The sequence below is a fragment of the Dermacentor silvarum genome, chromosome 11, assembly GCF_013339745.2.
Source record: "Dermacentor silvarum isolate Dsil-2018 chromosome 11, BIME_Dsil_1.4, whole genome shotgun sequence".
NCBI lineage: Eukaryota > Metazoa > Arthropoda > Arachnida > Ixodida > Ixodidae > Dermacentor > Dermacentor silvarum.
Genome location: NC_051164.1, coordinates 115,716,960 through 115,743,919, shown reverse-complemented (window position 1 = coordinate 115,743,919; position 26,960 = coordinate 115,716,960). Strand labels below are relative to the sequence as shown.

At 48.9% G+C, this 26,960-nt stretch overlaps 2 protein-coding genes across 2 annotated transcripts in view; both read right to left on the bottom strand.

Moving 5' to 3' along the window:
- Nucleotides 1–1,724, bottom strand: part of LOC125941356 (retinal-specific phospholipid-transporting ATPase ABCA4-like) — a 67,348-nt gene extending 65,624 nt beyond the window's left edge. Inside the window, exons 1-2 of the mRNA XM_049658417.1 lie at nt 1,638–1,724; nt 240–357 (exon numbers count right to left, since the gene is read on the bottom strand). Of these exons, the coding sequence (XP_049514374.1) occupies nt 240–357; nt 1,638–1,724 (205 nt within the window). The remainder of the gene's footprint in view (nt 1–239; nt 358–1,637) is intronic.
- Nucleotides 248–26,071, bottom strand: LOC125941472 (uncharacterized). The gene is made up of 7 exons (XM_049658810.1): nt 25,878–26,071; nt 24,543–24,749; nt 23,735–23,917; nt 8,948–9,206; nt 7,917–8,105; nt 4,544–4,669; nt 248–357 (listed from the first exon to the last, which is right to left on the bottom strand). Exons 1-6 carry the CDS (start codon nt 26,025–26,027, stop codon nt 4,605–4,607), a joined length of 1,053 nt encoding a protein of 350 aa, XP_049514767.1. The 5' UTR covers nt 26,028–26,071; the 3' UTR covers nt 248–357; nt 4,544–4,604.
- Between the last annotated feature and the right edge of the window lie 889 nt (nt 26,072–26,960).

The following is a 26,960-nucleotide window of genomic DNA, read 5'->3' as shown; positions in this document are numbered from 1 at the left end:
TACGCGTGAACGACTAGGCGACTGGTGTCTAGCATGGGGCGAATATATTCGCTCGCTATCCGGTCGCGGTGAGTCGGACTTCCTTGATTTGTCGAGCGCCCATGTGAATGTTCTATGGGTAGTAATTCGGCTAGCGTGCATTAGTGTATGAAAGGCGCAATAAATGCCCCTTTGCTTGTTTGTACCACTGTGTTGTCGTTCCTTTGTCCCAAGAGCCCGTGTGAGACCCCACAAATTACCCGTGATCAGCTTCATCATGGTCGTCTTGCCAGAGTCGGGCGGTGAGAAGACCACCGTGATTTGCTTGCCAAAAACGTTGAGATTGATGTCGTTCAGGACCGGCTTTAATCCATATTTCTGCGACAGGCAGATACAGAGCGTTACATTAAAGGAAAGCGAAATATTAAGTTAAACTGTGTCAGTTAATCACGGTTCTGCAATAGCTCACACCGTGACACTGAGAGCTTGATAAGCCAGCACGCAAGACGGATTTCGCGCACGAGCTCGCCGTGACGTCATACGTTTTGACAACGTCTGCTCCCTGTCGATGTAGTTGCTTATCGGTAGAGAAGAACTACTTTGCCGTCTAACAGAACCAAAGACTTCCAAAACAGCTCAGATATGAGAAAACACTCAAATCTGCGGCGTCACATTGACATAACGGCACTGGTGTTCCAGCGCTAAATTCAAGTTTTGTCTTCGGTTTCCTCCTGCAGTAACCAACCTTTTTCCACCATATAAATGGGGGGTGCCATCATTCAAATAATACAGTTCTTGTTATGCCATGCGATACGCATCTTGTGCATAAATTTTGTGGTGAACACACGACCGCGCTCCGCCGAGCGGCCACACATGGAATTAAGTCGGCGCAAGTGCAATAAGGCGTATGCTTCATTGTTCGCCCGCCAATGTCGTTTAAATAAAATGTCCCTCGCAGTATTGTTGCACGAGCTGCATCGCCCCTGCGAAGCAACATTTGCGCGTCGCAGGTATAAACGGCAGGCCCCACCATTAGCCAAATAAACTGCAAGCTGTTTCCTTTTGAGGTAAAGTATATGGTTCCTTTCGTGAACACTTAGATCTAACTGAAAGGGTCCAAATTGTTTTTCCTCGATGGAAACGTTTGCCAAGTTCTACGCAGTTAATTAAGGCTCATGTTGGTGAACCCGTCGGTCTTTTAAAATATGTACACAACAACAAGGCTTGCTTCGCCACAACGGCGATATGGCATTGAAAGCGGGATTTTCTTCACTGCAACGCAGCTTCGGCGCGCGAACAATGAAACAGACGACACGAGGTATTCCAGGCACCATGCGCGGCCGCACTGATCGAATGCACTGCATGGTGCTCAGCGGCCGCGCGCTCGCCCTTATCGTGCTCATCGCTGTACCAGTCATTCTTCATTGACACGGCGCACCATGCAGTACAATAATTTATTTAGCGATTCCTCCTATATGCGAGAACAAACACGGAAAATTAATTTCTCGTTCGGCGTCTGTCCAGCTGGTCGAGCACTAACAGCTCCTCAGATATGACATCATCGTTGCCGTCAATGTGTAAGCTATAATGTGGGAAGACATTTGATGCGAATCTACGCCGTGTCGGTGGCCGCACGTTTAGGGTGCCTCAGTGCGCACCTCCTCACCTCCTCCGTACAGGGTGGCGACATTCTTTGAAGGAGGGGTCGATGCCGACAAACCAGTTTTCTCGGCACAATGCGCCATTTTCCATCTCATCTCCGACGGCCACTCTACACGCGTGCGTGGTTAGCAGCACGCTTTGCCTGCCGCGTTGCGAGTTTTGCAAGGCTACCGGGTGCTGCGTCACACAGTGCTCTAATAATTCGAGAAATGGCTGGCAACTGTTTGCATTTCTGAGAGATCGGAAAAGAAGGCTTCTATATGGACGGTCACAAGTGGCAGCCTAACGAACGCTTCGTGTGTGTGTGTGCAATACAGTATCTTCTGCTCTTTCTTTTTAAAAACTGGTCGACCTGTAACCACGAAATAAAATTCGGGGAAACTGTGTATGTACAGTAATGTTTACATTTCGTTAGTGCGCGTGTTGACATTGCGAAAAATTGTCGGACTTGCGGAATCAAATCCGAATTTCAGCGATGCTGTACACTTGCAAACCACTTTTCATTTCCAAATACATTTCATTCCACCAAATTACCAAACCGATACACTCTTTAGTTCCTTTGCGCTTGAAGTGTTGTAGTATAATATTGCTATTTTGTGGCTTCATAACTTGCCCTACAGAATTCTAATTTCGTCAGCACGCGTTATCGAAGGTATACGCTCTATTCGTAGAAGCTTTCTGTCTTACAAGCCTAGTTGTTTTTCGCGACAGTTCTATGAAGATCCGAAATTGGTCCGAGCAAGTTTGCAATTACCGAAATTGACAATTTTCCACAACACAGGTAATTCGCCCTACAGTCGTAACTTTGTCCCCAGATTATTACCTTTAGCGCTCCCAGATAGCCTACATTTCCAGCTCGCTGCGAAATTTGGTTGTTCATATAGGTTCGGGATTGCGCTTATTCGTCTCTGTGCACGCGTTCGTTTTTACGCGTCTTTCGTTTACTCTTGCGGGTGTCAGCTCACTTTTTCAGCCACTTATTTAGTCTAAGAAGTTCGGTGTAAAATATGAAATATGGCAAACTGCACCGCAGCCACAACCAGTCCTACTCTGAAGAAGAGCTCGTGGGTTTACACGCCTGAGTGCTTATTGCTGCAAATAAAGCACGACAGGCACGCGCTCGTAACCCGAGACATTTTATTCCTTTTACGAATTACCAGCAGCTGAATGTGGCGTGTTGTGCCACATTGGTGGCTTCCTTCTAGAAGGAATCGTGAAAAAGATAAATCATTGTGCGCCATGCAGAGCTGCACATTTGGGGCAGAGTACCAGCGAGCAAGCCTACCTACCCACCCTGAAAGAATACATTCGGGGAGGTAGCGACCTTCATTATCCAAGCAATGAAGTAACGAAAGCGCTGAAGTCATGCGAAGAGCATTTCAATGGCATTGCTGCTTGGACTGACACGGTCTTCAAATTGAGGTCGACGCCGTGCAGACTGTGACTAATTATCTCACTAGGACTCCGAAGCCAAGTGTGGTGGCATGCCGCCAGCACAAGGAGATTGTCGAGAACCTCCAGCTCAACTAAGGCTGCGTGAACTGAAAGCACGAGAGATTGGGGGGCATGGGAGCAAAACTTTCACGCATTACTTCCGAAATAAATGACAAGGGGTGGCAACTGTTCTCACCGCTGCACCATGCAGCGTGTAACACCTCTAATACCCCTGTCACACGGGCACTCGAAAGTCTTTTGAGCAAAAAAAGACTTCCCCCGAAAAAGAGTTTCGCCCGCAGACACACGACAGGGAGCGATCTCTTTTTCAGAAGCAGTCTTTTCTGGAGTAAGTGGTTCGTGTGGAAAGGGAAATTTTGGCGCTATCTTCTGCAGCCCTTGAGGGAGCACGGCTCAGCGCCAATGTTCTGTAAGAGGAGTTCGCCGATCTCCTTTGCAGCCGAAAAGGCTCATTATAAAAATAATTTTATGTCTCGCAGAAGGTGTAGTAAACCCAGTAATGCTCATTTTCTTCTGTGCTCCCGTAAGCAGGTCGACCGGGCTGGGGATGTCACGTGATGACGCTCTTTAAGCTATTACAATAAATCTTTATATTAACGTTTCTTATGATAAATTTATTTGAAAAACGTGTACACAATAAGTTTTCACTTTATATTTCGAGATACACAAGTTTTTTTTTTTTTTGCCGATATTGATTCGAACGCTAGCGCCACGATTTCGATAGCGTGTCCAGAAGGAAACACTAAAAGGAGATCGTCGGCGCCGTGTGTCTGCTGCGCAACACCTGTTCATTCAAAAGTCTTTCAACTTGGTAAAAGACCGCTTGCGTAAAACAGTTTTTGCGTGCTCCTGTGACAGAGGTATAACTTTCGAACCGCATGAAGCGATCTAAATTACCCTGCAAACATGTTTGACTATTTAGTATTTTCATTTCAAAAAACTACGTGCGGAAATCAGAAGCAGATGTGGTCTATAATTTCAGTTCACACCTTTACAAGAGAACGCGATTTTTGATGCGTCAGCTCCCCATACGAAGTTGTTTGAGCGGTACGTGTACGAGCTTAAAAGAAAGAAAGAAAGAAAGAAAGAAAGAAAGAAAGAAAGAAAGAAAGAAAGAAAGAAAGAAAGAAAAAGAAAAGGGTAAGCAAGTAACTTCCAATTGCCAAGGTCACGCAGTAACCCTTCTGGGAACGCTTCAGCGCGGCCATTCCTTGCACGAACCTCTGTATATACATTTGCTTTGTGAGGCATAAATGAATAAAAAGCCTCTGATCGTCCTAGCTGTATATACAGAAAGACCGTCTCGCGTCCCCGCGCTATAGGTACAGGCATGGCGCCCGCCGTAGCAGACGACGCGGTTAGAGTGTACCAGAATATATAGTTCTAGTACACTCTAACGCGCCACCCTTTACGAAGTGGCGGGCGAGAAGGAGGACCCTATACGCACCTTGGACACTCCCTTGATGCACACTATGGGCTGGGCGTTGGCCGGCTCCTCCTCGAGGTGTTTAGAACTTGCAGTGGGAGCGCGCTCTGGTGCGCCGGAGGCCACCGGTGGTCTCCAGTACGTCCCCTGTCACGCGCGTACCATGAGGTTAACAGGCAGGGTCTGCACCTTGACAGCGTCAGCTGGCGAGATATCCTGTATGCGGTAAAATACGTTGCACGGTGACGATATGCACTTAACCCCGTGCGTCTTCCAGCGCTTAATCAACTCGTCCGTCCGGTGTGTGCAGGGGCGAAGTGCTTGACGACATATTCGACCGGTCGAGTCAGAGCGCTAAAGACAATACAAGACAGCAGCTGTGCTTTAGTGCAAGCATAAACAAGCTCTAAGGGCGGAAACTAATCCATTGTCGCTATACTGTATACCTGCTAATTCTTCAATACTGCTGTATTTCGCGGCTTTCCTATATAGCTCTGCCAGATCACTTAAAACGACCAGTTGTATGTGCTATCTTCACAGTGACGAAGCTTCGGCCATAGCTATTGCCCACGCCCTACCACGGCCTACTCCTCCTGTCATCATACCTGCAACGACCCATTAACGGCGGTACTGGCTGCGATATTCGCTCCTCACACTCTTTTTACACAGACTCGCAGGCCTCCATAAAGGCCTGCGCCCGGCTGGACGCGCGCATTGATGCTGTTCACTCGATACACCGGGCGATGCGAATCGCCGACGAGGCTGGCCACACTGTCCACCTCGCATGGGTACCAGGTCACGATGGGGTCGCTGGCAACCGAATGGCCGACTCTCTGGCAAGGGAGCTCCTTTCCTGCTCATCAGAGACGCGGCCACAAGTGCCTGACGACCCCAACGACCCGGACACAGTCCTGGCAGAGGCGAAGGAGGCTCCGCGCTGCGTAACATCCTCCCGGAATATCTTACGCCGCTGCCGGGGAAGTTTACCCGTGCTGAAGCCACACACACCTGCGACGCATCGTCACTGAGACAGCAGTGACACCAGCCCGCCGCGCCAGGATGCGCCTCCAGGGCTGGTATTTTGTAGCAATGCCTTTCCTATGCTAATGCATTTTCGCGCTTTTCGCGCTTGGTAGAGCGACAATCCACTCACGTTATCAACGAGATTGGCCGGCCGTGAGCGGTGGATGATAAGACTATCATAGAATAAAGCATAACGCATCGCTACAAAATACCGGCCCAGACCTGGCAATCTGCCACTCGCCGAGTAGGGTGGCTATCACTCTTCTCGCCGAGCACCGGAGAAGAGCGATAGCCACCCTACCCTCTACTCTGAGGCCGCAGGATCTGGACGCCTGACGCCTTCCCACTGGTCCCCCCGATAGACGGCGCCTCATATTCCAGTCATCCCTTCAATTTCTACAAGATTCAAAAATTATCAATAATATCTGAACTAACCTCCTCCTTTTTCCCTCCCCGCGTCCTGATGGATCCACTTCCTGGGGCGAAAACTTTTTGTGTGTATTTTTTTTAAACGTTTTAACGATAACAACACAGGCGGACGAGAGTTAAAACTTGGCAGATAGTATGATGCGCAGCCCGGTGGAGCCCCGAGGGCGGCAATCTTGGAGGTGTGAGCTGACGCAATCGAGCGGACGTCCCCTAACGTGCCACTCCAGTCGTCACTACAGGTCCTGTTCGTAAACGTATTATCACATGCAGGAGACAATCAGCCGGCGGCGAGCCTCCTTAATCAGCGTAACCTTCCTCAGTTATCTGATAAATAAAATTCGGCATTTAGAAATCACCGGAGGCCTTAGACATTCGCGCTCAGCTGTCGTTCTTGATGTATGTGTATAGTTTGCATAGCGAGTTTTTCCGGCGCGTACTTTTGTATCTCAACAACGTCATTCTTGACGCTCCAGATACAGATTTCAATTAAAAACTCCAGATTTCAATTCAAATCTTGACGCCGATTCCATGTTTTTTTACCGCTGCATGTCCAGCGATTTCATGTCAGGACTATGGGAAATTTAAACATGTGCAGTGTTCCTGAGAAGAAAGCGCCAGGCACAGCTGACAAAATTTCCTCAGAGATAATGATTCCTATTTTGTGTGACAAAAGCGGAAAGAAAAAAAAATCAAGAGAACCGCATGGTGCATCGCTTATGTGCATAGCGTAAAACGCCATGCATCCGTCCATGCTGTTGCCAACGTATCAGCAATTTTCTGCTCTAAGATTAAAACAATGCATGGGGTGGATAATCGCTGCAAAACGTTGTAAGGCGTTGTGCCTGATTTGAGATATGCAAATGTGCGCACGGCTTCCGCCTACCGTTAGCAGGAATGCGTACGGCTTCGCTATTTTGTGTTCGTTGCACGTGGTGACGTTGTCGATGTACCACGTGAGGAACGCCAGCAGCAGGCTCGAAGCAGCGCTTACGGCGATGAGCTGGGCTACAGTGACGTTGTCCGGGACCCGCTCGGCGCTGACGAAAATATCGAGCGCTCCCTGGCCCTCTGCGACCACACGTACGAACAGCGCAATGAGAAAGAAATAGGTGGGCGGGTGACAAAGGCATCGTACAATATACACGCCCTCGAAGATGCAATTTCAACTCCCCTCAACTGCACAGCCGTTTGTTGACGTCGTGGCATTGTAAACGCGCTGGATCTGGCCCGGTGCACGACGTTCAGGGTGTGCCATACCTGACCAGAACATGCTTAAAAATTATTTTGCCTATAAGTTGAAAGTCTAACATAACCAGTAGAAATTCTGGAGAGTGCCTGTGGGCAACCTCTACAAATGCGTCAGTAGAATTATGTATATAGACATTCTATGTACTTTGTGATCTTACATTTTTAATTAACCATTTTCTAGAGCACGTTTATAAACTATATGCATGGACTAGGTAGCAAATGTGCAGATAAATGCTTGCACCGCAAAAAGGGACGCGCGCTCACAAGACAGATGCATGTATACGACACCTTTTGTGCTGCAAGCACAATGAATCTACTCACTCAGCTGCCCCACTTGGCCCACGTAGGACAACGTGGCTGTGTTTGTTGACTGTTTAGTCTCGTTCCGCACATTCCGTTTTTCTTTTACGCCGCTGAGGCGATTCGATTGTGTTCAGCTATCACGCAACAAAAGCTACAATACATGCCTGCATTCTTACATAATTGACGCAGTCTCATACGACCTAGCGGAAGGTAAGAGGTTCACTGAAACGCAGAAGGTTGAAACACTCCAGAGCCTTCCCTCCGCTCTAAGTCCAGCCTTTCATTTACGGTAAATCAAGTAGTCTGGCGTTGGCCTCAGTTGCCACTGCAAGTGATAGGCACAACATGACCGCCTTGTATATACAACGCTGCTGAAAAGGCCTGCGCTCACGGAATCTCTCGAGGCGCTCGATGAGCATCCAGCACCAGTGAAGGAACATGCCAGGAAAGACGGAGGAGAGCAGCTTGCCCTGCCTCGAGATGAGGTAGTAGCCGAAGCCTAACGGGTTCTGCAGGAACACGTACGGCAGCGTCAGGTTCAGGCACCAGTGCACCGACGACAGCAGGCAGGCCAGCCGGGCTGCACACGAGGCACCATTGTGCGGCTAGATGGTTCATATACTTCTTGTGGTGGAAAATAGGCGAAACCACGTGATAAAACGACCGGGCAGGAAACAGCGTCACTATATGGAACAAGCGTTAAGAGAAGAGAAATACACTTTTAGAGGAAAATACCAGCGTGCGCAAACACAGATCTATGTGCTTGCTCACGCTGGCATCTCCTTTAAAATGTGAAAGAAAATTTTCACTCAACTGTGGCACAAAGATAAACTTATACGGGGTTTCCTTTGTAGCTTTGTCTTTCTTGAACTGCGAAGCTTTCGGAGATACCCGTATGGATTTCCTTTGTATGGCTTCGTACTATACGGTCGGGTGGATGACAAGCTTCCCGTTCATAAACCTTCCTCCACCTAGTGGGCTTACGCGGAACTGATTGGCCACTCCTTGAAAAGTGTTCTTTATGCAATGGAAACTAATTGATGTGTTATGGACGACAACAAAATAAAAGAATGGTTTCGCCGAAGTTGCTACGCAATAAAGCGACAATTTTTTAGGCTTTTCGAATATTATCTGTTTCAAACGGACCGACTGAATGGATGGAAGCATGAATTAATGACTGAATGAAACTTTCATTTAGAGAAGGCATGGCTCTATGGCCTGAGTAGGGCATGGGGGTTTAAACCTTGCTTGTTTGTGTCCGTACATGGCAATGTCGAACTGGCTTTCGTGCACATGTGTCGTCACGGTAGACACGCTGTTGTGTGCACAGGGACATCTACGCATGCATCCTATAGGCCTTTGAAAGGCCTATTCCATCCCGTTTGGCTGCTATCTCGCAAATGGAAGATGTGCACCGCTCACTGCTATTGAAGAAGAGCGCAACGAACATGGCCTGCACGGCGAGGGCGCTGCCGAAGCTAAGTAAGACGAGGTAGACCAGCGCCGGGTTGGTGGCGACGATGAACGGGTTGCCGGCGTCGTCCGACAGAATGCCGTAGAACAGGGACAGCGCGAACGCGCCCAGCACGGCAACGAACGTCTGCAGGCTCAGGTAATGCGAGAACCAGAACAGCGCATCGCCCACACCGTAGACGCGCATCAGCTCCTGCATGCCACTTGCCTGCGCACGAGGACGTGTGCCCTTTCACACAAAGAGAAAGACGAGCGGCACAGCATCTTGCGGCGGCGACAAGCACGTGGCTAGTTTTCAACATAGGTCAACAACGCGAGCCGACCGATGCAAGCACGTGTCTATTGCGGCTGGACATTCCTGGCAGTGGCCGACGAGAACGTCCTGTGGTGCACTACATCTAAACTTTGAGGACAACGCGATACCCTTGATGCCGTAAATAATTGCGTTTTATTCTGTCCTAACACCATAAACGGCCTTTATGCACGCGGATGATGTGTGCAACACTTTCAGCACGTCTCATATTTTGAAAAAAAAAAAAAAAGACTAGTTGCATTATAGCACCATGCTACTCGAGGACGACGCTTATACGCTCTATTGCGGCCAACTTCCTTTGTCAGCTGCCCGTTAAATACAGCGACAATTTGTATAGGTGATGCCAAATGTCGACCCTCCGAGAGTTATGGGTCCAAAGATCTCTCTTCACCAGCCACATTACCATAAATACGCTGAAAAGGCGTCACTGCAGCCGCTTTCTGTCGGGTCGTGTTGCATGCCCTACAAGAACCCCCTAAATACTACGTTTAGTCCGCTATATATACTAAATTGTCGAAATCGGCGGATAATACGCTGACCGGTCAGTAATCGTGGATTCAAGTGCCGCTCTGTGCAGCCGAAAGTAGTCCGGAAACCTGCCTGTTGAAGGACACGTAGCACCATGAATGCAGCAGCAGATCTCATGCACACGTGCGCCAGCGGATCGCCTCATTCGAATCGCATGGAGCCTGCGTAGTGAACGGATTAAATCTGTTCTTTTATTATTATGTCTCACTAGGCGGTCGATCCGCCGCTGGCGGTGGCGCGGCTTCGTGGGCCTCAATGATGAAGGCAAAAAAAGAGAGAAAAACAATAATAAGAAGAAAAGAATAAAAAATGAGGAAGAATAGATACAACAAAATTCCGGCAGAACACGTAATGTATCGACACATCATACTGCCGCCAAAGAGACATGGAGACGCGTATGTGTAGTACGAGGTGCGTATGCAGCCGGACTGCTCTTTCGCCCTTCCCACTGAACACGCCGAGTCACTCAGCGGCGCGTGGCGCATGTGGGAATAAACACTGGGACAAGTTTGCCTGAATATTATACGACGCGTGTTGGCTACCATCCAAGCAGCGCAGAAATTTTAAATATATCATCATCATCGTCATCACCAGCCTATATTTATGACCACTGCAGGACGAAGGCCTCTCCCTGCGATCTCCAACTACCCCTGTCATGCGCTAGCTGATTCCAACTTGAGCCTGCAATTTCCTAACTTCATCACCCCACCTAGTTTTCTGCCGTCCGCGACTGCGCTTCCCTTCTCTTGGTATCCATTCTGTAACTCTAATGGCACACCGGTTATCCATCCTACACATTACATGGCCTGCCCAGCTCAAATTTTTTCCTGCTAATGTCAACTAGAATATCGACTATCCCCGTTTGCTCTCTGATCCACACCGCTCTCTTCATGTCTCTTAACGTTAGACCTAACATTTTTCGTTCCATCACTCTTTGTGCGGTCCTGAACTTGTTCTCGAGATTCTTTGCTAACCTCCAGGTTTCTGCCCCATATGTTAGCACCGGTAGTATGCAATGATTGTACACTTTTCTTTTCAACGACAGTGGTAAGCTCCCAGTCAGGATTTGGCGATGCCTGCTGTAAGCACTCCAACCCAATTTTATTCTATAAAATTCCTTCTCATGATCAGGGTCCCCTGTGAGTAATTGACCTAGATAAACAAACGTACTCCTTCACAGACTCTAGAGGATGACTGGCGATGCCAAATTTTTGTTGTCGCATTGCCAGGCTACTGAATATTATCTTTGTCTTCTGCATAATAATCCTCAACCCAATTCTTACACTTTCTTGGTTAAGGTCCTCAATCATTTGTTGTAATTCATCCCCATTGTTGCTGAATAGGACAATGTCATCTGCAAACCGAACGTTGCTGAGATTTTCGCCGTTGATTCTCACTCCTAGGTCTTCCCAGTCTAAGAGCTTGAATATTTCTTCTAAGCATGCAGTGAATAGCATTGGAGAGATTGTGTATCCTTGCCTGACCCCTTTCTTGATAGGTAACTTTCTACTTTTCTTGTGGAGAACCAAAGTAGCTGTGTAATCTTTGTAGACATTTGCCAAGGCATTCAGGTATGCCTCCTGTATTCCTTGATTACGCAATGCCTCTATGACTGCTGGTATCTCTACTGAATCAAATGCATTTTAATAATCTATGAAAGCAGCATAGAGAGGTTGATTGTACTCCGCAGATTTCTCGATTACCTGATTGATGACATGGATAATATCCATCGTAGAATATCCCTTCCTGAAGCCAGCCTGTTCTCTTGGTTGACTGAAGTCAAGTGTTGCCCTGATTCTATTGGAAATTATCTGGGTGTATATTTTATACAATACTGAGAGCAAGCTAATGAGTCTAACTCTTCAATTCTTTAACGTCTCCCTTCTTATGGATTAGTATAATGTTGGCGTTCTTCCAGCTCTCTGGTACACTTGAAGTTGTGAGGCATTGCGTATGAAGGGCCGCAAGCTTTTCAAGCATGATATCTCCTCCATATTCGATTAAATCGACTGTAATTCCATATTCTATGGCAGCTTTTACCCTGGTCATGTCTTGCAAAACCCTTCTAACTTTATCGCTAGTTATAGAAGGACCCTGTGTATCCTGTTCATCACTACTTCGAATGAAAGTAGCTTGGCTGCTGTGAGCACTGTACAGGTCAGTATAGGATTCCTCCGCTGCTTTTACTATGTCATCGAAATTGCTAATGATACTACCCTGCTTATCTTTCAGTGCATACATCTTGCCTTGTCCTATGCCAAAATATCTTTTCACTGATTTCATGCTGCGTCCATATTTTACTGCTTCCTCAATCTTATCTACGTTATAATTTCGAATATCCCTTACTTTCTTCGTGTTCATCAGTTTTGACAGTTCAGGGAATTCTATCCGATCTCTTGAGCTTACCACTTTCACGTTTTGTCGTTTCTTTATTAGGTCCGTTGTTACTTGGCATAGCTTACCTACTGGTTGCCTTGGTGCCTTACCTCCCACTTCAATTGGAGCTTCTGAGATCAGCCTATAGTTATGGTTTCATTCATTACCTCTATGTTGTCTTCACCTTCCTGTTCTAAAGCTGCGTATTTGTTTGCGAGCACCAGCCTGAATTGGTCTGCTTTTACCCTTACTGCCTCTAGGGTGGCCTGTTTCTTCATGTCTAGATTATTTTGCTCTCTTCAAACTGAGATAAATCCTAGACCTCACTAGCCTATGGTCCAAACCAAATTATAACGTAGAAAAGATAGAGGAAGCAGTAAAATACGGACGCAGCATAAAATCAGTAAGAAGAAAACTTGGCGTAGGACAAGGCATAATGTATGCACTGAAAGATAAGCAGGGTAATATCATAAGTAATTTCGATGACATAGTAAAGGAGCGGAACAATTCTATAATGACCTGCACAGTGCCCAGAGCAGCCAAGCTACTTTCATTCGAAGTAGTGATGAACAGGATACAGAGGCTCCTTCTATAACTAGCGATGAAGTTAGAAGGGCCTTGCAAAACATGACCAGGGCGGAAAGCTGCCGGAGAAGATGGAATAACGGTCGGTTTAATCAAAGATGGAGGAGATATCATGCTTGAAAAGCTTGCGGCCCTTCATACGCAATGCCTCACGACTTCAAGTGTACCAGAGAGCTGGAAGAACGCCAACATTATACTAATGCATAAGAAGGGAAACGTTAAAGAATTGAAGAACTATAGACCGATTAGATTGCTTTCAGTATTGTATGAAATATTCACCAAGATAATTTCCAATACTATCAGGGCAACGCTTGACCAGTAAACCAAGAGAACAGGCTGGCTTCAGGAAGGGATATTCTACGATGGAGCATATCCATGTCATCAATCAGGTAATCGAGAACCAAGTAGGCGTCAAAGAGATCCACTGAATAGATGCACACAGCTGCTGGTACATACTCCGTGACCCGAGTTGGCTCCAAATAGGTTTATTGAAAAGTGGCGCCTACCCAATGGCACATACCCAGATCCGCATCCCACGTGAACTATGTCGGCGTGGAAGATGTTCGCTGAACAGTGGCGACACATGCTACACACCTATGCACTGACCCAAGTTGGTCCAACGGTTGGTTTGGAAGCCTGTTCTTTGAGCCTGATACTTTAAGCATTGGACCATGTACTACCAAGGAAGGAAGGAAGGAAGGAAGTGTGGAAGTAAGGAAGTGAGGAAGTAAGGAAGGAAGTAAGGAAGGAAGGAAGTGAGGAAGTAAGGAAGGAAGTAAGGAAGGAAGAAAGTAAGGAAGAAAGGAAGGAAGAAAGGAAGCAAGGAAGGAAGTAAGGAAGGAAGAAAGGAAGGAAGGAAGGAAGTGTGGAAGTAAGGAAGTGAGGAAGTGAGGAAGGAAGGAATTAAGGAAGGAAGTAAGGAAGAAAGGAAGGAAGTGTGGAAGTAAGGAAGGAAGAAAGGAAGGAAGGAAGGAAGTGTGGAAGTAAGGAAGTGAGGAAGGAAGGAAGTAAGGAAGTAAGAAGAAAGGAGGAAGAGTGTGGAAGTACGAAGTGAGGAAGTAGAAGGAAGAAGAAGGAAGAAGGAAGTGTGGAAGTAAGGAAGTGAGGAAGTAAGGAAGGAAGGAAGAAAGGAAGGAAGGAAGTGTGGAAGTAAGGAAGTGAGGAAGTAAGGAAGGAAGTAAGGAAGGAAGAAAGGAAGGAAGTGTGGAAGTAAGGAAGTGAGGAAGTAAGGAAGGAAGTAAGGAAGGAAGAAAGGAAGGAAGGAAGTGTGGAAGTGAGGAAGGAGGAAGTAAGGAAGGAAGTAAGGAAGAAAGGAAGGAAGTGTGGAAGTAAGGAAGTGAGGAAGTAAGGAAGGAAGAAAGGAAGGAAGGAAGTGTGGAAGTAAGGAAGTGAGGAAGTAAGGAAGTGAGGAAGGAAGTAAGGAAGGAAGAAAGGAAGGAAGGAAGTGTGGAAGTAAGGAAGTGAGGAAGTAAGGAAGTGAGGAAGGAAGGAAGTAAGGAAGGAAGGAAGTGTGGAAGTAAGGAAGGAAAGTAAGGAAGGAAGAAAGGAAGGAAGGAAGTGTGGAAGTAAGGAAGTGAGGAAGTAAGGAAGGAAGGAAGGAAGTGAGGAAGGAAGGAAGGAAGGAAGTGTGGAAGTAAGGAAGTAAGGAAGGAAGTAAGGAAGGAAGAAAGGAAGGAAGGAAGTGTGGAAGTAAGGAAGTGAGGAAGTAAGGAAGTGAGGAAGTAAGGAAGGAAGAAAGTGTGGAAGTAAGGAAGTGAGGAAGTAAGGAAGGAAGTAAGGAAGGAAGAAGGAAGGAAGGAAGGAAGGAAGGAAGGAAGGAAGGAAGGAAGGAAAGTGCACTCTCAAGTGCACTAAGCACTCTCCTGTGCAAGCGTCGTCTAATGCGATGTTCCCTTCTAGGACGACGTACTACCATATTATAGTGTTCTCGCGCGATATAGCTAAAAATGCAGGAGGCTGTACCTTTAAGAATGAATCGCACTAAAACGGCCCTGCTGTGAATGCCCATTCTTGTTATAGAGGTCTCTGCGCTCGCCTTGCTCTGGCACTGTCTTCTGTCCTGAACGATCTCCCACATGTTACACACCTTCCGTACTGCAGCGGTAAACTTCCACGACAGAGATGCACGCGTTGCAGCTCTCCCTCTCGGGCGGAAACGGCATGAAAGGACGCGAGGTGATTTCAATCTGCGCGACGTGAGTGTTGCATACTGCGAGTTCCTAACAATGGATCCACACAGACCTACGCAGTTCGCCCTTAGCAGCGTTTACACGAATGCTACAAGCGGCACATCACATTGCATGTCTAGGGCATCACATTCACGTAAACGGTGGCAATGCGCTATAGGAAACCGAATCGCATTGATGCGACAGGCGACGGTAGTTCGAGACTGGGTTCCGTCGAGCAGAGCGGTGGTGGCGCGGTCGCCTTGCGCGGAGCATGCAAACGCTGGCGTGTCGCATTGAGGATTCCACTCACCGGCGGAATGAAAATAACCTGAAACAGGCTCGGCTTGTTACGGGCGAGAGCGGGCGCGGCAGGTCGCATAGAAATTACCACGATGTGCTCTTAAAGAATGTGACACGCTACGCAGATATTGTGCCTGTGGTGCAACAACTCGGGCGCCTCAGACCGTGAATGCAAGACGCACAATTTTATGCCATGAACCTTTCATGCTTTCGTGGCATAGGACGATGCCTGGAAGCCCGAAGCCGCGATGTAGGCTGAAAATTACAAAAAGCGCAATGGCGACGGTATGATTGTTAAGTTGGTGGGGCTGCTCGCTAGCTTCCCTCTAAATCTGAGGTTCAGTTGACAGCTCACAGATTGAGCGGAGAGAGAGTAGCACATCAGGAGGATCGGGGCTGTCGCTTACTCAACCGGAAAATAAGCGCATGTCGATGCACGTGTATTGTATGGTTGGCCTCGCCTTTGCATCGTCAGGTGCACAAAGACGCGGACACACGGTAGCGCGGTTAAACTCCTGCAGTGAGCGCACCCTCTCGTCGACGATCTGGACGACGAACAGAGTGAAAGGCAGCCAGAAAGCGATGGCGAACCGGATCACCACACGCGCGTATGTTGTCGGGAAATTCTCCGGGTAGAAGCTCGGGTACGGGAACCGGTGCAGCAGGACCTGCAGACGCCGATGACCGGTGAGATGAAGAGTCGAAAACTGACACATGAGAGGCTTCAATCAGCGACGCAAGTACATCGCACGTCCCCGATGACACCAGCGATACGGCGCCCATCATTACTTCTGCGCGCGAGGCTTTAGATTATTGTGGATGATCGCGGCTGCACGTCACTGCCTTTCACAAATACATGGCTGCAGAATAATAACGCCGGATGTTCCGTCGTGTTTGGGAGGGGGTGTATCATCGTTGAAGGCAACAAGAACCTTGGTCCTCGATACCGCCATTGAAATTCATACGATTGTTAAAAAAAATGTGGCCATAATCTTTGTGGCAGCAGACCGTGTTGGGGTATAACATGCACGATACCTGAAGGTATATTAGAAAACCCGTGAGAAAAAGTATGCGGACCAGGGATTGCGCGATAACACCCATTTTCTCTTCTGTCTGAATGCAACTTGAAATTAAAGACTGGTCCAAACTTGGCATTACGAATTTTCTAGTGCACTCATGAATTTCCGTTCGCACGTGTTAATTACGAAGAAATTGCTTTTTCGGCGATCCTGTGGTCCGTATACTTATGCTCACAGGTGCACATCGTTTTTAATTTGCGCTGTACTTACCAGCATCTCATAGCGCAATTAGACACGCGAGACCCATTTGTACAGACCTTTTCACTGATTACAAACATATGCCCTGAAGGGCTTCCAGTTTTGCCCACTGACACAGCTGCTAAATCGAACTGGCAAAGAAGCAGTAGTGCGTTAAAAGATAAGCCAGCAGATCTGCAACACTTTTACCCTCTACATAACCACAATTTTACAAAAGTAGTTCCCAGTAAGTTTAACGAAAACAAAATGTAAGTTTTAGTCTTGATGCACTATGTGCCATTCTTTTATTTGCAAACGTAAAAAGACTTTCCGTACGTTGAAACAATTTGAAAACACCCTTCTTGTTCCCGCATAGCGGACTGATAAGGCACGTGACCGGTAGTTTCTTGGGGGCTGCACACTCGCTGCTGTTATGGCGCGCGCGAAACCGTTTATAACCTTTGCGCAATTGGACCTCGCGTATTTCTAATGCCCTAAACTTTTAACAGCGAAGCTGTTTAAGGCAGCGGTAATTTGTGGTGCGTATCAAGAAACTATCAAGGCAGAAAATAAAATAAACTTTCTTGCCGAGGCGGGATTCGAACCCGCGTCTGAAGGCGAACGTCCTAACCACTAAGCTATACAGCCTTTTCTTTTTCTTTATTGCCGGGCTTCGACACAGTACAACAAATGGGCACACAACAATAGACAATGCGCCAGATCGCTCAAGTGGTCAAATTGCCACTGCGGCCAGGGGTTTTCATTTTAAAATTCCCTGAGCACGCTTGCAGAACACGCTTTTATGCGAACCATAGGATTGTGTTGAGCGTTGTCGTCTTCGTCTACAGCTCACGCGTTCGTACAGCTCGCGCGTTCGTACGCTCGTGCTCTGCGAGGTGAAGAGGTTTTGCGCGCTATGAGAGCGAGAGACAGAGAGAGAGAGACGCATTCACGGAGCGGGTCTCCTGGAACGTGGTGTCGGCATTGGAACGCGGTGTCGGTGTTGCAAGCTGCACTATGCAACGTACAGTGATGGCCGTAAGTACGAGACGCGTGAAAAGAAATTATCATCATCATGCGTAATAAGATGAAAAGTTCGCGCGCACTTCCGGAAAATGCTGGGCCCAGCTACAATGGCCCAGCTACAATGGCCCAGCTTCGCTATTTCAAGCGTTAATTGCCCGGCCGAGTGCAAGGTTTTGATGTCGATGGCTTGATTAGCTAAAATTGAATAATTCACATTTTTTTTCGAGAAAGGCTTGTATGCGACTGAAGTGACGATATAACAAACATCGCGAAGAAGCGGGGGTACCATGGGGCTCTTTTGAACGCTGCACGTATAACCACGCGGCGCTTCTACTTTTTCAAGCGATGCTTGTATTGCCTCATAAGTATCGGTGCCGTTGTAGGTGTGACCGCAAAACGCTCTCACTCGTGTCGCTGTTGTCGGTGTACGAAAAAACCCAAGCCGCGCGAAAAAAAATGTGGGCAGCTTGCACTAGTGTGGTGCAAGGCTGGAGTAAACAGCGGAAATGGTGATCGACCTAGCTTCTTCCAGGACTTACTAGGCTTGGCTAAGCTTTGATAGGAAATGCTAAGTGCTGCTAGGCGCGGTATTCAGAATCGGCTCGCCGCCGACGCGTAGATTCTCACTTGGCCGCGTGACGCGCTTCAAGATGAGCGGCTTCTTCAGTTGTCCGTATCTTCTTTTATCGTCCCATGTCAAGGCTACATGTGCTCGCCACAGAGTCAACGAGAGATGTGCCACCGTCGCGGCGGCTCTGAGCGTTATCTCCCCGGGGACGTCACGGCCAAGCTGCGCCTCCACACTTGCCGGGGCGTGGCTAGTCGAAGCCTGCCGAGCCGCTGCCAGAGCCGCCTGCTGCAGTCACGGACACCGCGCGCGTTCAGCGCGAACGCGGGGAAACGCGGACGGCGTCGGCTGCAGCTCTGCGCATTGCCTCGTTGGTGCTGCTACAATTTCTTGCTCTCTCATTTTCTTTGTATCTCCCAAGCATAGCGCGCGCCACGCGCATGCTCTCCTTCCCTCTCTTTAACGTCCCATGTCAAGGCAACATGTGCCCAGCACGGAGAGGATGCGAAGCACACGCCGCTACGCGAGGTGGTTGCTCGGCAACCCAGGTGATGTCATCGCTCAGCGAGGTTTTGTTCGCGACACACTGACGGTCGGCTTAAACAGCTCGGCTGTTAAACTTGCTCGTCGGGATGCGGATTCGAACCACCGACATCCGGGGTGCGAGACCACAACGCTAACCGATTCCGCCACTGTCGGTTCAACATACGCTCCTTTAAAGGCGCGGTTTTATATGCACAGGTGGTCGGCAAGCACTGGCTGCGTTGCCGCTAATCATTCCAGCGTAGAATTTCACTTCTGTCGTCGTATTGGGGAGGCAGCGTTTACGGGGGTATGATCCCTTGCTTAAGGGGGTATGAACCATTCATTGTCTTACGTAACGGACAGATTTCATCATCATCAGCCTGTATTTATGTCCACTGCAGGACGAAGGCCTCTCCCTGCGATCTCCAATTACCCCTGTCTTGCGCTAGCGTATTCCAACTTGCGCCTGCGAATTTCCTAACCTCATCATCCCACCTGACTTTCTGCCGTCCTCGACTGCGCTTCCCTTCTCTTGGTATCCATTCTGTAACCCTAATGGTCCACCGATTATCCATCCTACGCATTACATGGCCTGCCCAGCTCCATTTCTTCCGCTTAATGTCAACTAGAATATCGTCTACCCCCGTTTGTTCTCTGATCCACACCGCTCTCTTCCTGTCTCTTAACGTTACTCCTAAGATTTTTCGTTCCATTGCTCTTTGTGCGGTCCTTAACTTGTTCTAGAGCTTCTTTGTTAACCTCCAAGTTTCTGCCCCATATGTTAGCACCGGTAGAATGCAATGATTGTACACTTTTCTTTTCAACGACAGTGGTAAGCTCCCAGTCAGGATTTGGAAATGCCTGCCGTATGCACTCCAACCCAATTTTATTCTTCTGTAAACTTCTTTCTCATGATCAGGGTCCCCTGTGAGTAATTGACCTAGATAAACATATTCCTTTACAGATTCTAGAGGCTGACTGGCGATCCTGAATTCTTGTTCCCTTGCCAGGCTATTGAACATTATCTTTGTCTTCTGCATATTCATCTTCAACCCAATTCTTGCACTTTCTCGATGAAGGTCCTCATTTTGTACCTCCTATTCAGCTTTATTATGACGACTGCTACCCTTTCATTAATGCTGTAGAATTCATCAATGTTGCCCGCTACGTTGTTATGCACTAGAAATCCTACCCCGGATTCTTTCTTATCTGGAAGACCTCTGTAGCAGAGGACGTGGCCGTTAGTCAGTACTGTGTAAGCCTCACCAGTTCTTCTAACCTCACTAAGGCCAATAATATCCCAGGAAATTCCTGATAATTCTTCAAATAGTCCTGCTAAGCTAGCTTCACTCGAGAGGGTGCGCGTGTTGAACGTTGCCAGGTTCAGTTTCCATTGGCGGCCTGCCTTGACCCAGAGATTCTTAGCACCCTCTGCCGCGTAGCAGGTCTGACCGCCGCCTTGGTCAGGTGCTCCGCAGCCACTGGGAACTGAGGGCCATGGGTTAATTTCATGGAACTCCATCTAGAATGAACGCACTCGGGAAAGCGTCGTCGTCGCCGTGCCGATTATAACGTAAGGGCTTCCGAAGCCCAGGCAAAACGTCATTGAAGAGCCGCGGACCCCAAGTTGCGGGAACGCGATGTTGAGGCCACAGGTCAGCGTCGTCTAGCCGTCCAGGAACGCGACAAAGGTTGTGCACGGCTCAGGAACGCTAGCGCCAACTTCCCCGGTGCGACGGCCAGGTTTCTCACTCGGAACTTCGGAGCCAGCTGCAGTGCGTGTGACCGGTTGTGGTTTGAGCATAACGTGGAACTCGTCAGTGCAATTCGTTCGGAGGAACACCGAAGAAACACACGACAACCTTCGCTTACTACCACTTCCTTGACAGGGGATGGGATACTCATTTTTAACAGCGAAGCTGTTTAAGCTGGTAGAAGCGCCGATAGGTGTGCGGAGAAAACCATCCGCCTGGCGATGACATCACATGCGTCGCCTAGCAACGCCTCGCCGAGCCTCGAAACAGCTGCGGGAGCCGAGACATGACGTCATCGCGCGCGCCGCATCGCTTCGCTTTAGGCCCGCCTCACATTCAGCGTTTTTAAAGACGATAGTCTTTTAAAGACGATAGTCTTTCTTGGGGAACTTAAACGCTGAAAATTTGGTCTGTCTGTCTGTTTGTCTGTCTGTCACCCGATTCAGCCACCCGGCCAAAGTTGGACCACTTGCTTACCGCCCACACTACTTAAACTGGTACGGCTGTTCATACTTGTGAACGTTATCGATCACAAAGTAAATATTACGCATATCTGAGGCGCAACTTCACTAGGTAAGTATTAGAAGGTGTGTTCCTTTAATAGAAAATACATAGATACGTAACTCTAAAGACCCTAGTTTCTTAAGCTGCGCTGAAAATGCCATGCTATGCGCGCCGACGAACGACGTTCCCCGACTGCGCGCCGACGAGCGCCCTCTGCCATGGAGGAAGGAAACCCTCTGCACAAGCTCGTTTCCTGATGTATTGCCAGATGGCGTCCATGTCTCACGCAGCGCCTCCTCAATTTTATCAATGCCAGCCAGATGCGGCCGATTCAACATAAAGGAAGCGCTGTCTGAGGCAGGGCAAAACATAAATGGCCGCTTGATGAAATAATGCGGTAAATTGAAATCTGTTCAAACAAACCTTCATGCCAGGACGGAAATGGTACGAGAACTGCATCACGGGTGGCCGCGGATCAGACCAGCACTCATGTAGTACGGCCGGCAGAAGACTATCGTCTTTCGACGACATTTGCAGCGAAGCACGCAGATACGCGGCAATTTTTTACCGGTGTTTCCTGCCGTTGCGTCTCTCGGCGTCGTTGCATCAACGACGCCGGAGAGGTCACCCAGCCACACGAGACGCACGCAAACAGCGCCAGTCCAGCGTCGCACAACGTGACCAGACAGGTTTAACCAGAAGTAGTGTGCAATGTTATTCAAGTGAATTAGTAGAAATGTTCCTGATTAAGGTTTTTATGCCCTGTATATAGTTCTACGGCACACACACACAAAAAGGAAAAAAATATGGCTGTGACTTAACTCTGTTATGCCTGGATGTGCGTAGCAGAGGTACGGTAAATGTTATTGTTTAGCTTGGTGTTTCATTCAGTCGTTGATCCGCGGCCCTGGCACGAGATGCCGAACTAGACGACGAACCATCCTCATCTGAATGCACTCGCCCGGCCGCTTCGTACTTACGACGCTTCTCGAGGCGTGCGGCTGGTACTTCCTTCGTCTCCTCGGCTCGCTGCCTCCTCTTGGATTCGTTCCGACGACGAAGCCTGGCTTCTTTCAGTCTTTCCGACTCACTTTCCATATCTGCCGACGAATCCCACCGAACCGCCCCTTCTAATACGATGCAACGCCGGCTCCTCCGGCGATGCAACGCCGTCAACGCCGCCGACAAACGCCGCGGCGGTTGCTAGGCAGCGGCTCAGCCACCGACTACAGTGAAACGGCGAAAATACGGCCAATGTAGCTCTAGCTACAAAAAAAAAAAAAAAAAAAACATTCGCGGCAGCGTGCTCGAAGGTACGATCGGCTGCTTTCTCAGACGGCGCCGCCTCGCCGACTAAGGGCCCATTCACACTTGCGACTAGGCGAGGTCGCGCGACCGATTGCGACTGGCGACCAGAAAGCTACTCAAGACGAACGATGTTCACACTGACAAATGCGACCGACGAGTCGCGAAACCGAAATGTCTCACGATATGTCGTTCACGTCTGCTTGAAATGTCATCGCCGCGTAAAATAAGCGCCAGCGTATACGGACGTCCTGTTCCTTCGCATCTGATTGGTTCAATTGTTCTGCGACTGCGGTCGCACGACTGAAAAATCGAGCAGTGAGCGACTGGCCCTAAACGGTCGCATTTTCAGAAAAGAGACCATTTGCGACTACTTGCGACTGATCGCTTTGCGACTAACTTGGTCGCGCGACCTCGCCTAGTCGCAAGTGTGAATGGGCCCTAAAGCACCTGAAAAATAGTCGCCGACGAGACACTTCGACGAGTCGCTTGCAAAAGTTGCCAGCAGCGCAGCCGCGGCCTCGCAATGATTGGTCGGTGCTCATCGAGCCGCTTCTGGCGATGGTGGCGGCGGCGGCGGCGAGATTTCTGGTGTGTCTGGCACGACGTTTCGGCTTGGCGCCTCCGTCAGCGTCGACGCTGAGCGGCGCCGGGTGATGAAACGCCAGGAACGCCGGGAAAAGGCTGAATGTGGGACGCCCTTTAGCTCTGCCTAGCCATGACGTCACCACGCCGTGCGAATTGGTCGCCGCAGCTGTGCAGAGGCGGAGCTAAGCCGTGACGTCAGGGTCTCGCGGGGTATATATAGTAGCTCCGCGTCGCCGCCGCGTCGACATCGTTGCGGAGGGGAATGAGGCGACCGCAGAAGTTCGTCACTCCCGAGGAAGAGGAAGCGCGGCGCGAAAGACAGCGCACCGCTACTCGAGAGCGGATGAGATGACTTCGGGCTGATCCAGAGTATCGCGCCGGCGAAGCGGCGGCTAAACGACAGCTAATGGCAGAAGATCCGGAGTTTCGAGCCCGCGACAGGGAGAAAATCCGTTTGAGCAACCGGAAGCGTCGCCAAAACGATCCGGGCCTGTGAGTCCTGGATAATTTCCAGCGGCAAGTGCGGAGAGTCACGGGAGGTGCCGACGGACGCTTTTCCCGCGAGTTTCTGAACAGTGAGCTTGGACACAGTTGCCGAGTGTGCGATAGACTGGGGTTCGACACGAACTTGTCTACGCTTAGCTCTGTGCGAGACTGCGAAACGCGAGAGACTGCGGTGCGGATCGTACGAGAAGCGTTTCCCGACGAAGCTATATATAGTGGGGCCGCCAGCTTCGTTGTTTGCCCAGTCTTCGCGCCACTAGTGCGAAACTGCCCCAATTTCTTTTTTTGATAAGCTATCTAATTATTAAGTTACCCATAGATGAAATGAGCGGGAAAATTACTGTCCGTTCGATAGCAAACATGGAAGCTGCAGTTCAGAGGTTTCATGTTTGGCGCTATTTGGCACGAAGAAGCACTTCTCGGCCCAGGAACTCACCTGGTAGTCAAAGGGCTTCCCTCGTGCGCTGCTAACCGCCTGGAGGAAGGCAGTCTCTACAGCGTACTGGATGGGCAGCAGGTACGTCGTTTCGCCAAACGCCTGCAGGTCAAGCGCCCCCGGCAGCATCAGGAAACGCCGGTAGTGCACGTTCACGTCGAATTTCACGTCGTTCACGCGAACCTGCGCAGACGCCGCGGTGCCTCACTGGCTATCCTGCTGCTAAGCACGTGGCCTTTAGATGGAGGTGCTAAAGCTGGTGTGCTTCGACTTAACAATGCTGACATCTAGTTAAAGTGCTCCTCAGTTCAACAATACTTAGTTTTGTGTAGCCAAGAATGATGTCATGGCACGTAAAATTCCACTAGCTGTTACATTTTAGCTGTACTGTCGCTCAATAACAGCAGCGTACCAGTATTATATTGTGCCCTTTTTCCTGTCGATATTCCTTCCAATCCTCCATATTCGTTATTATTTGGATTATTTGGATACTGCCAGGTGCACTTCCATCGTCGGCGTCATTGTGATGTTCCGTATAAAGTCAAAGTGCGATAACATCGTGGCTGCGCGCCGTAGGCTGTGTGCGAGTGAAAGCATGCGAGGGTGAGCCGACGATGGTTGCTCGATCAAGCGCGCAAGTGAGGAAGCGCGCCGTCTTCCATTGCGCGCAAGGCACCGGGGGCGTTCTACTCCGGCGGCGGCCGGTTGAGCGCGGATATTTAAGAAGTGCAATTGACGAGTATAGCCGAAATCAATATGTTCCTTTCTTTTATTGTGAAGACTAAGAATATTTAAATGCGTAATTCACCTCGTAGTCCAGCTCCCAGGGCCCGTCTTGCAGTATCCCCCTGGTCAGTTCTCGGTCCGCTTGGCTCGACGTCGACTGCGATACGGGGTAGGACCCCTCGTTAAAGACGATGGCAATCAGCCGTCCCGAAGAAGGCTGGTCAGTAGCGGGCTTGTCGAGGGCGTTGAAGTACGGCGTCACTTCATTCTTGCCTTTCAGCTGGACGACCTACAAGAACGTTGCCTCAAGCCGGTTAACGGTAACGTGCGGGGTACGGCAGCACCGAGACACACAACTGCCCTGCAACGACCCTGTTCTTTTCTCGGGCCCCACATTTTTTGTAACTCTTGGTGGACGCATGCTTCGGGTCCACGCAAGTGTGTCACGGAAGAGCAACGCCACCATTCGCAAGCATTGCTGACCGCGATAGACGAGATGATGTTCACTAGCGCGTCGATAATGGATAAGATTAAAGAAAGTAGCGATATATTTGCAATGTCTAGCAAAGCAATGCGAATGTTAATTGTACTTGCTAGAAAAAAAGGAGGTGTGTGTGTGTGGGAGGGGGGTGGGGGGGTGGGTGCTACCCAGTTCGATCCAACGTAATTAAGACGAGGGTAGAGGGAAATCCGCAGGTACTGGACCGTCCAGCAGCCTTACCGGAGGCTCTTCGTTGGTTTTCTAATGCTTATAGAAGCTTAAATTTGGAATGTATGGCCTGAATACTAATGCTGCATTCATAAATATATCCATAAAGTATGAACGAAATGTTTTATACAGTCTTCAATACTAATCAAGGGTATTTCCCAAACGAAGATGGTACCGTGCAGACCCGGCCGCTTCCTAGCAAACATGAGCATCCATCACGCGTCATTTTAGCGCCTTTAAACGGCGATAATCGGCGAGACCGGCAGAAGTACTCTTAAGTGCACACACTCTCTTGTGCAAGCGTCGTCTAAAGTGATCTTCCCTTCAGGAAGACGTACGACCATATGATAGTGTTTTCGCGCGACATAGTTAAAAATGCGGGAGGCTGTACAAACATTGCTTACTTTCAAAACATGCAGGTTGCCTTCTGCACACTGCAATTTTGATAGGTTAAAGTTTATAGGTATAGTTGAAGTATACATAGAAGTTTCGACCTGGCATAAAAAATGCCCGCGGCGACATTTTGAGAGCCACATCGACATCTTCAATGTCATAAAAGGCACCTGCAGCGGTGCATGTAATTGCGTGTGAAAAGAAAATGTAGCACAATTAGTGGTAAAACCTGGTGATCTACAGTTTATAAACTGCTCCGTAATATTACGCAAGAAACTGAAAATTGTACACATCACGTTTTCACGTCTCGCAAACCTGAGAGATGTTGAGGATTTTGGCTGCGTGGCGAGCGACGGGGGCGAAAACGGGCGTCGCAGAAACGAAGCAGAACTTCTCGACTTTGGCTCCCGGCCCGGTGTGCCAGCCCTGGAGAGGATGCCACGGCTGGAACGTCATCTCTGGCATGGCATGGGGCTCAAACCGCGAGGGCTGGTGCTTCGGCTTCGGCACCCTCGTCACTTCCTGGGATACGGTTCCCATCAAAATTGAGGGCGGCCGGACGATGCAACCAACATTTGAATTAATGATAATGCATGCATTTGTATAGATTTTTCTGCGCGAGCTTTGCTGTGAACTTGCCTTCGTGGCTCGTTTTAATTTTAGATCGGGTAAACGTTTGTGCGTTGTAAAGGCGACGACCGTTAAATGTCCCACATTAAAAAATATATTTTGTTTTATTGGCACTTGCAAAGACTGAATAAATCATAAAGTGTGGATGAAGCGTGTAGCTATGTCTCGTTGACATTTTAACAATAGAAGTTATTTGGTCATTTTATTCTGTGGGAGGCTCCATCTATTGACAGGTGACACTCAAAGATTCAGCTAATAAAAAGTCATTGCCGCCAACGACGGCATGATTGCAAAGCTTAAAGCAAGTAAGTATGACAAGCAAAAAAAAAAAAACATTGTAAACAAGGTTTATAGAAAGTGAAGAAAAAAAATATATACTGGATGGTAATTCACACGCGAGTGAATCGCCACCAATAACTTATTTGTGAGTAAAGTGTCCCCGCAATTTGATCTCGCACGATAACTTCCTCCTGGGATGTGCGAGTATACCTTCAGATTGCGCCGGGCCTTGTACTGCTGCCCTGGAGTGCGGCGGTGGTTCGCGGAGCCGACCGGCGCTGCGGGCTCGTTCGAGATGTCGGTGCTCAGCGTGCACAGGACGAGCAGCGCGAAGACAATCTGCGCCACGGTGGCAAGAAGGTGGCGCCGGAACCGGCGGACGTAGACTTCTTTCCACAGAAGCAGCACGAGTCGCGGCAGCGCCATTGCTTCGGCACGCCGCTGGGTTGGGTGGTTTGATTCCTGTTAGCCTTTATTCAACGAGCCCAG

What these genes read in the sequence shown, in the direction of transcription:
- LOC125941472 (XM_049658810.1), bottom strand. Translation starts at nt 26,027, where the DNA reads ATGCCAGAGATGACGTTCCAGCCGTGGCATCCTCTCCAGGGCTGGCAC. An exon ending in CCTGGGAGCTGGACTACGAG is followed by an intron (nt 23,918 to 24,542) that starts GTGAATTACGCA and finishes GCGTCTGCGCAG; the next exon opens with GTTCGCGTGAACGACGTGAA. An exon ending in GGAAGCCCTTTGACTACCAG is followed by an intron (nt 9,207 to 23,734) that starts GTGAGTTCCTGG and finishes CCTCGTGCGCAG; the next exon opens with GCAAGTGGCATGCAGGAGCT.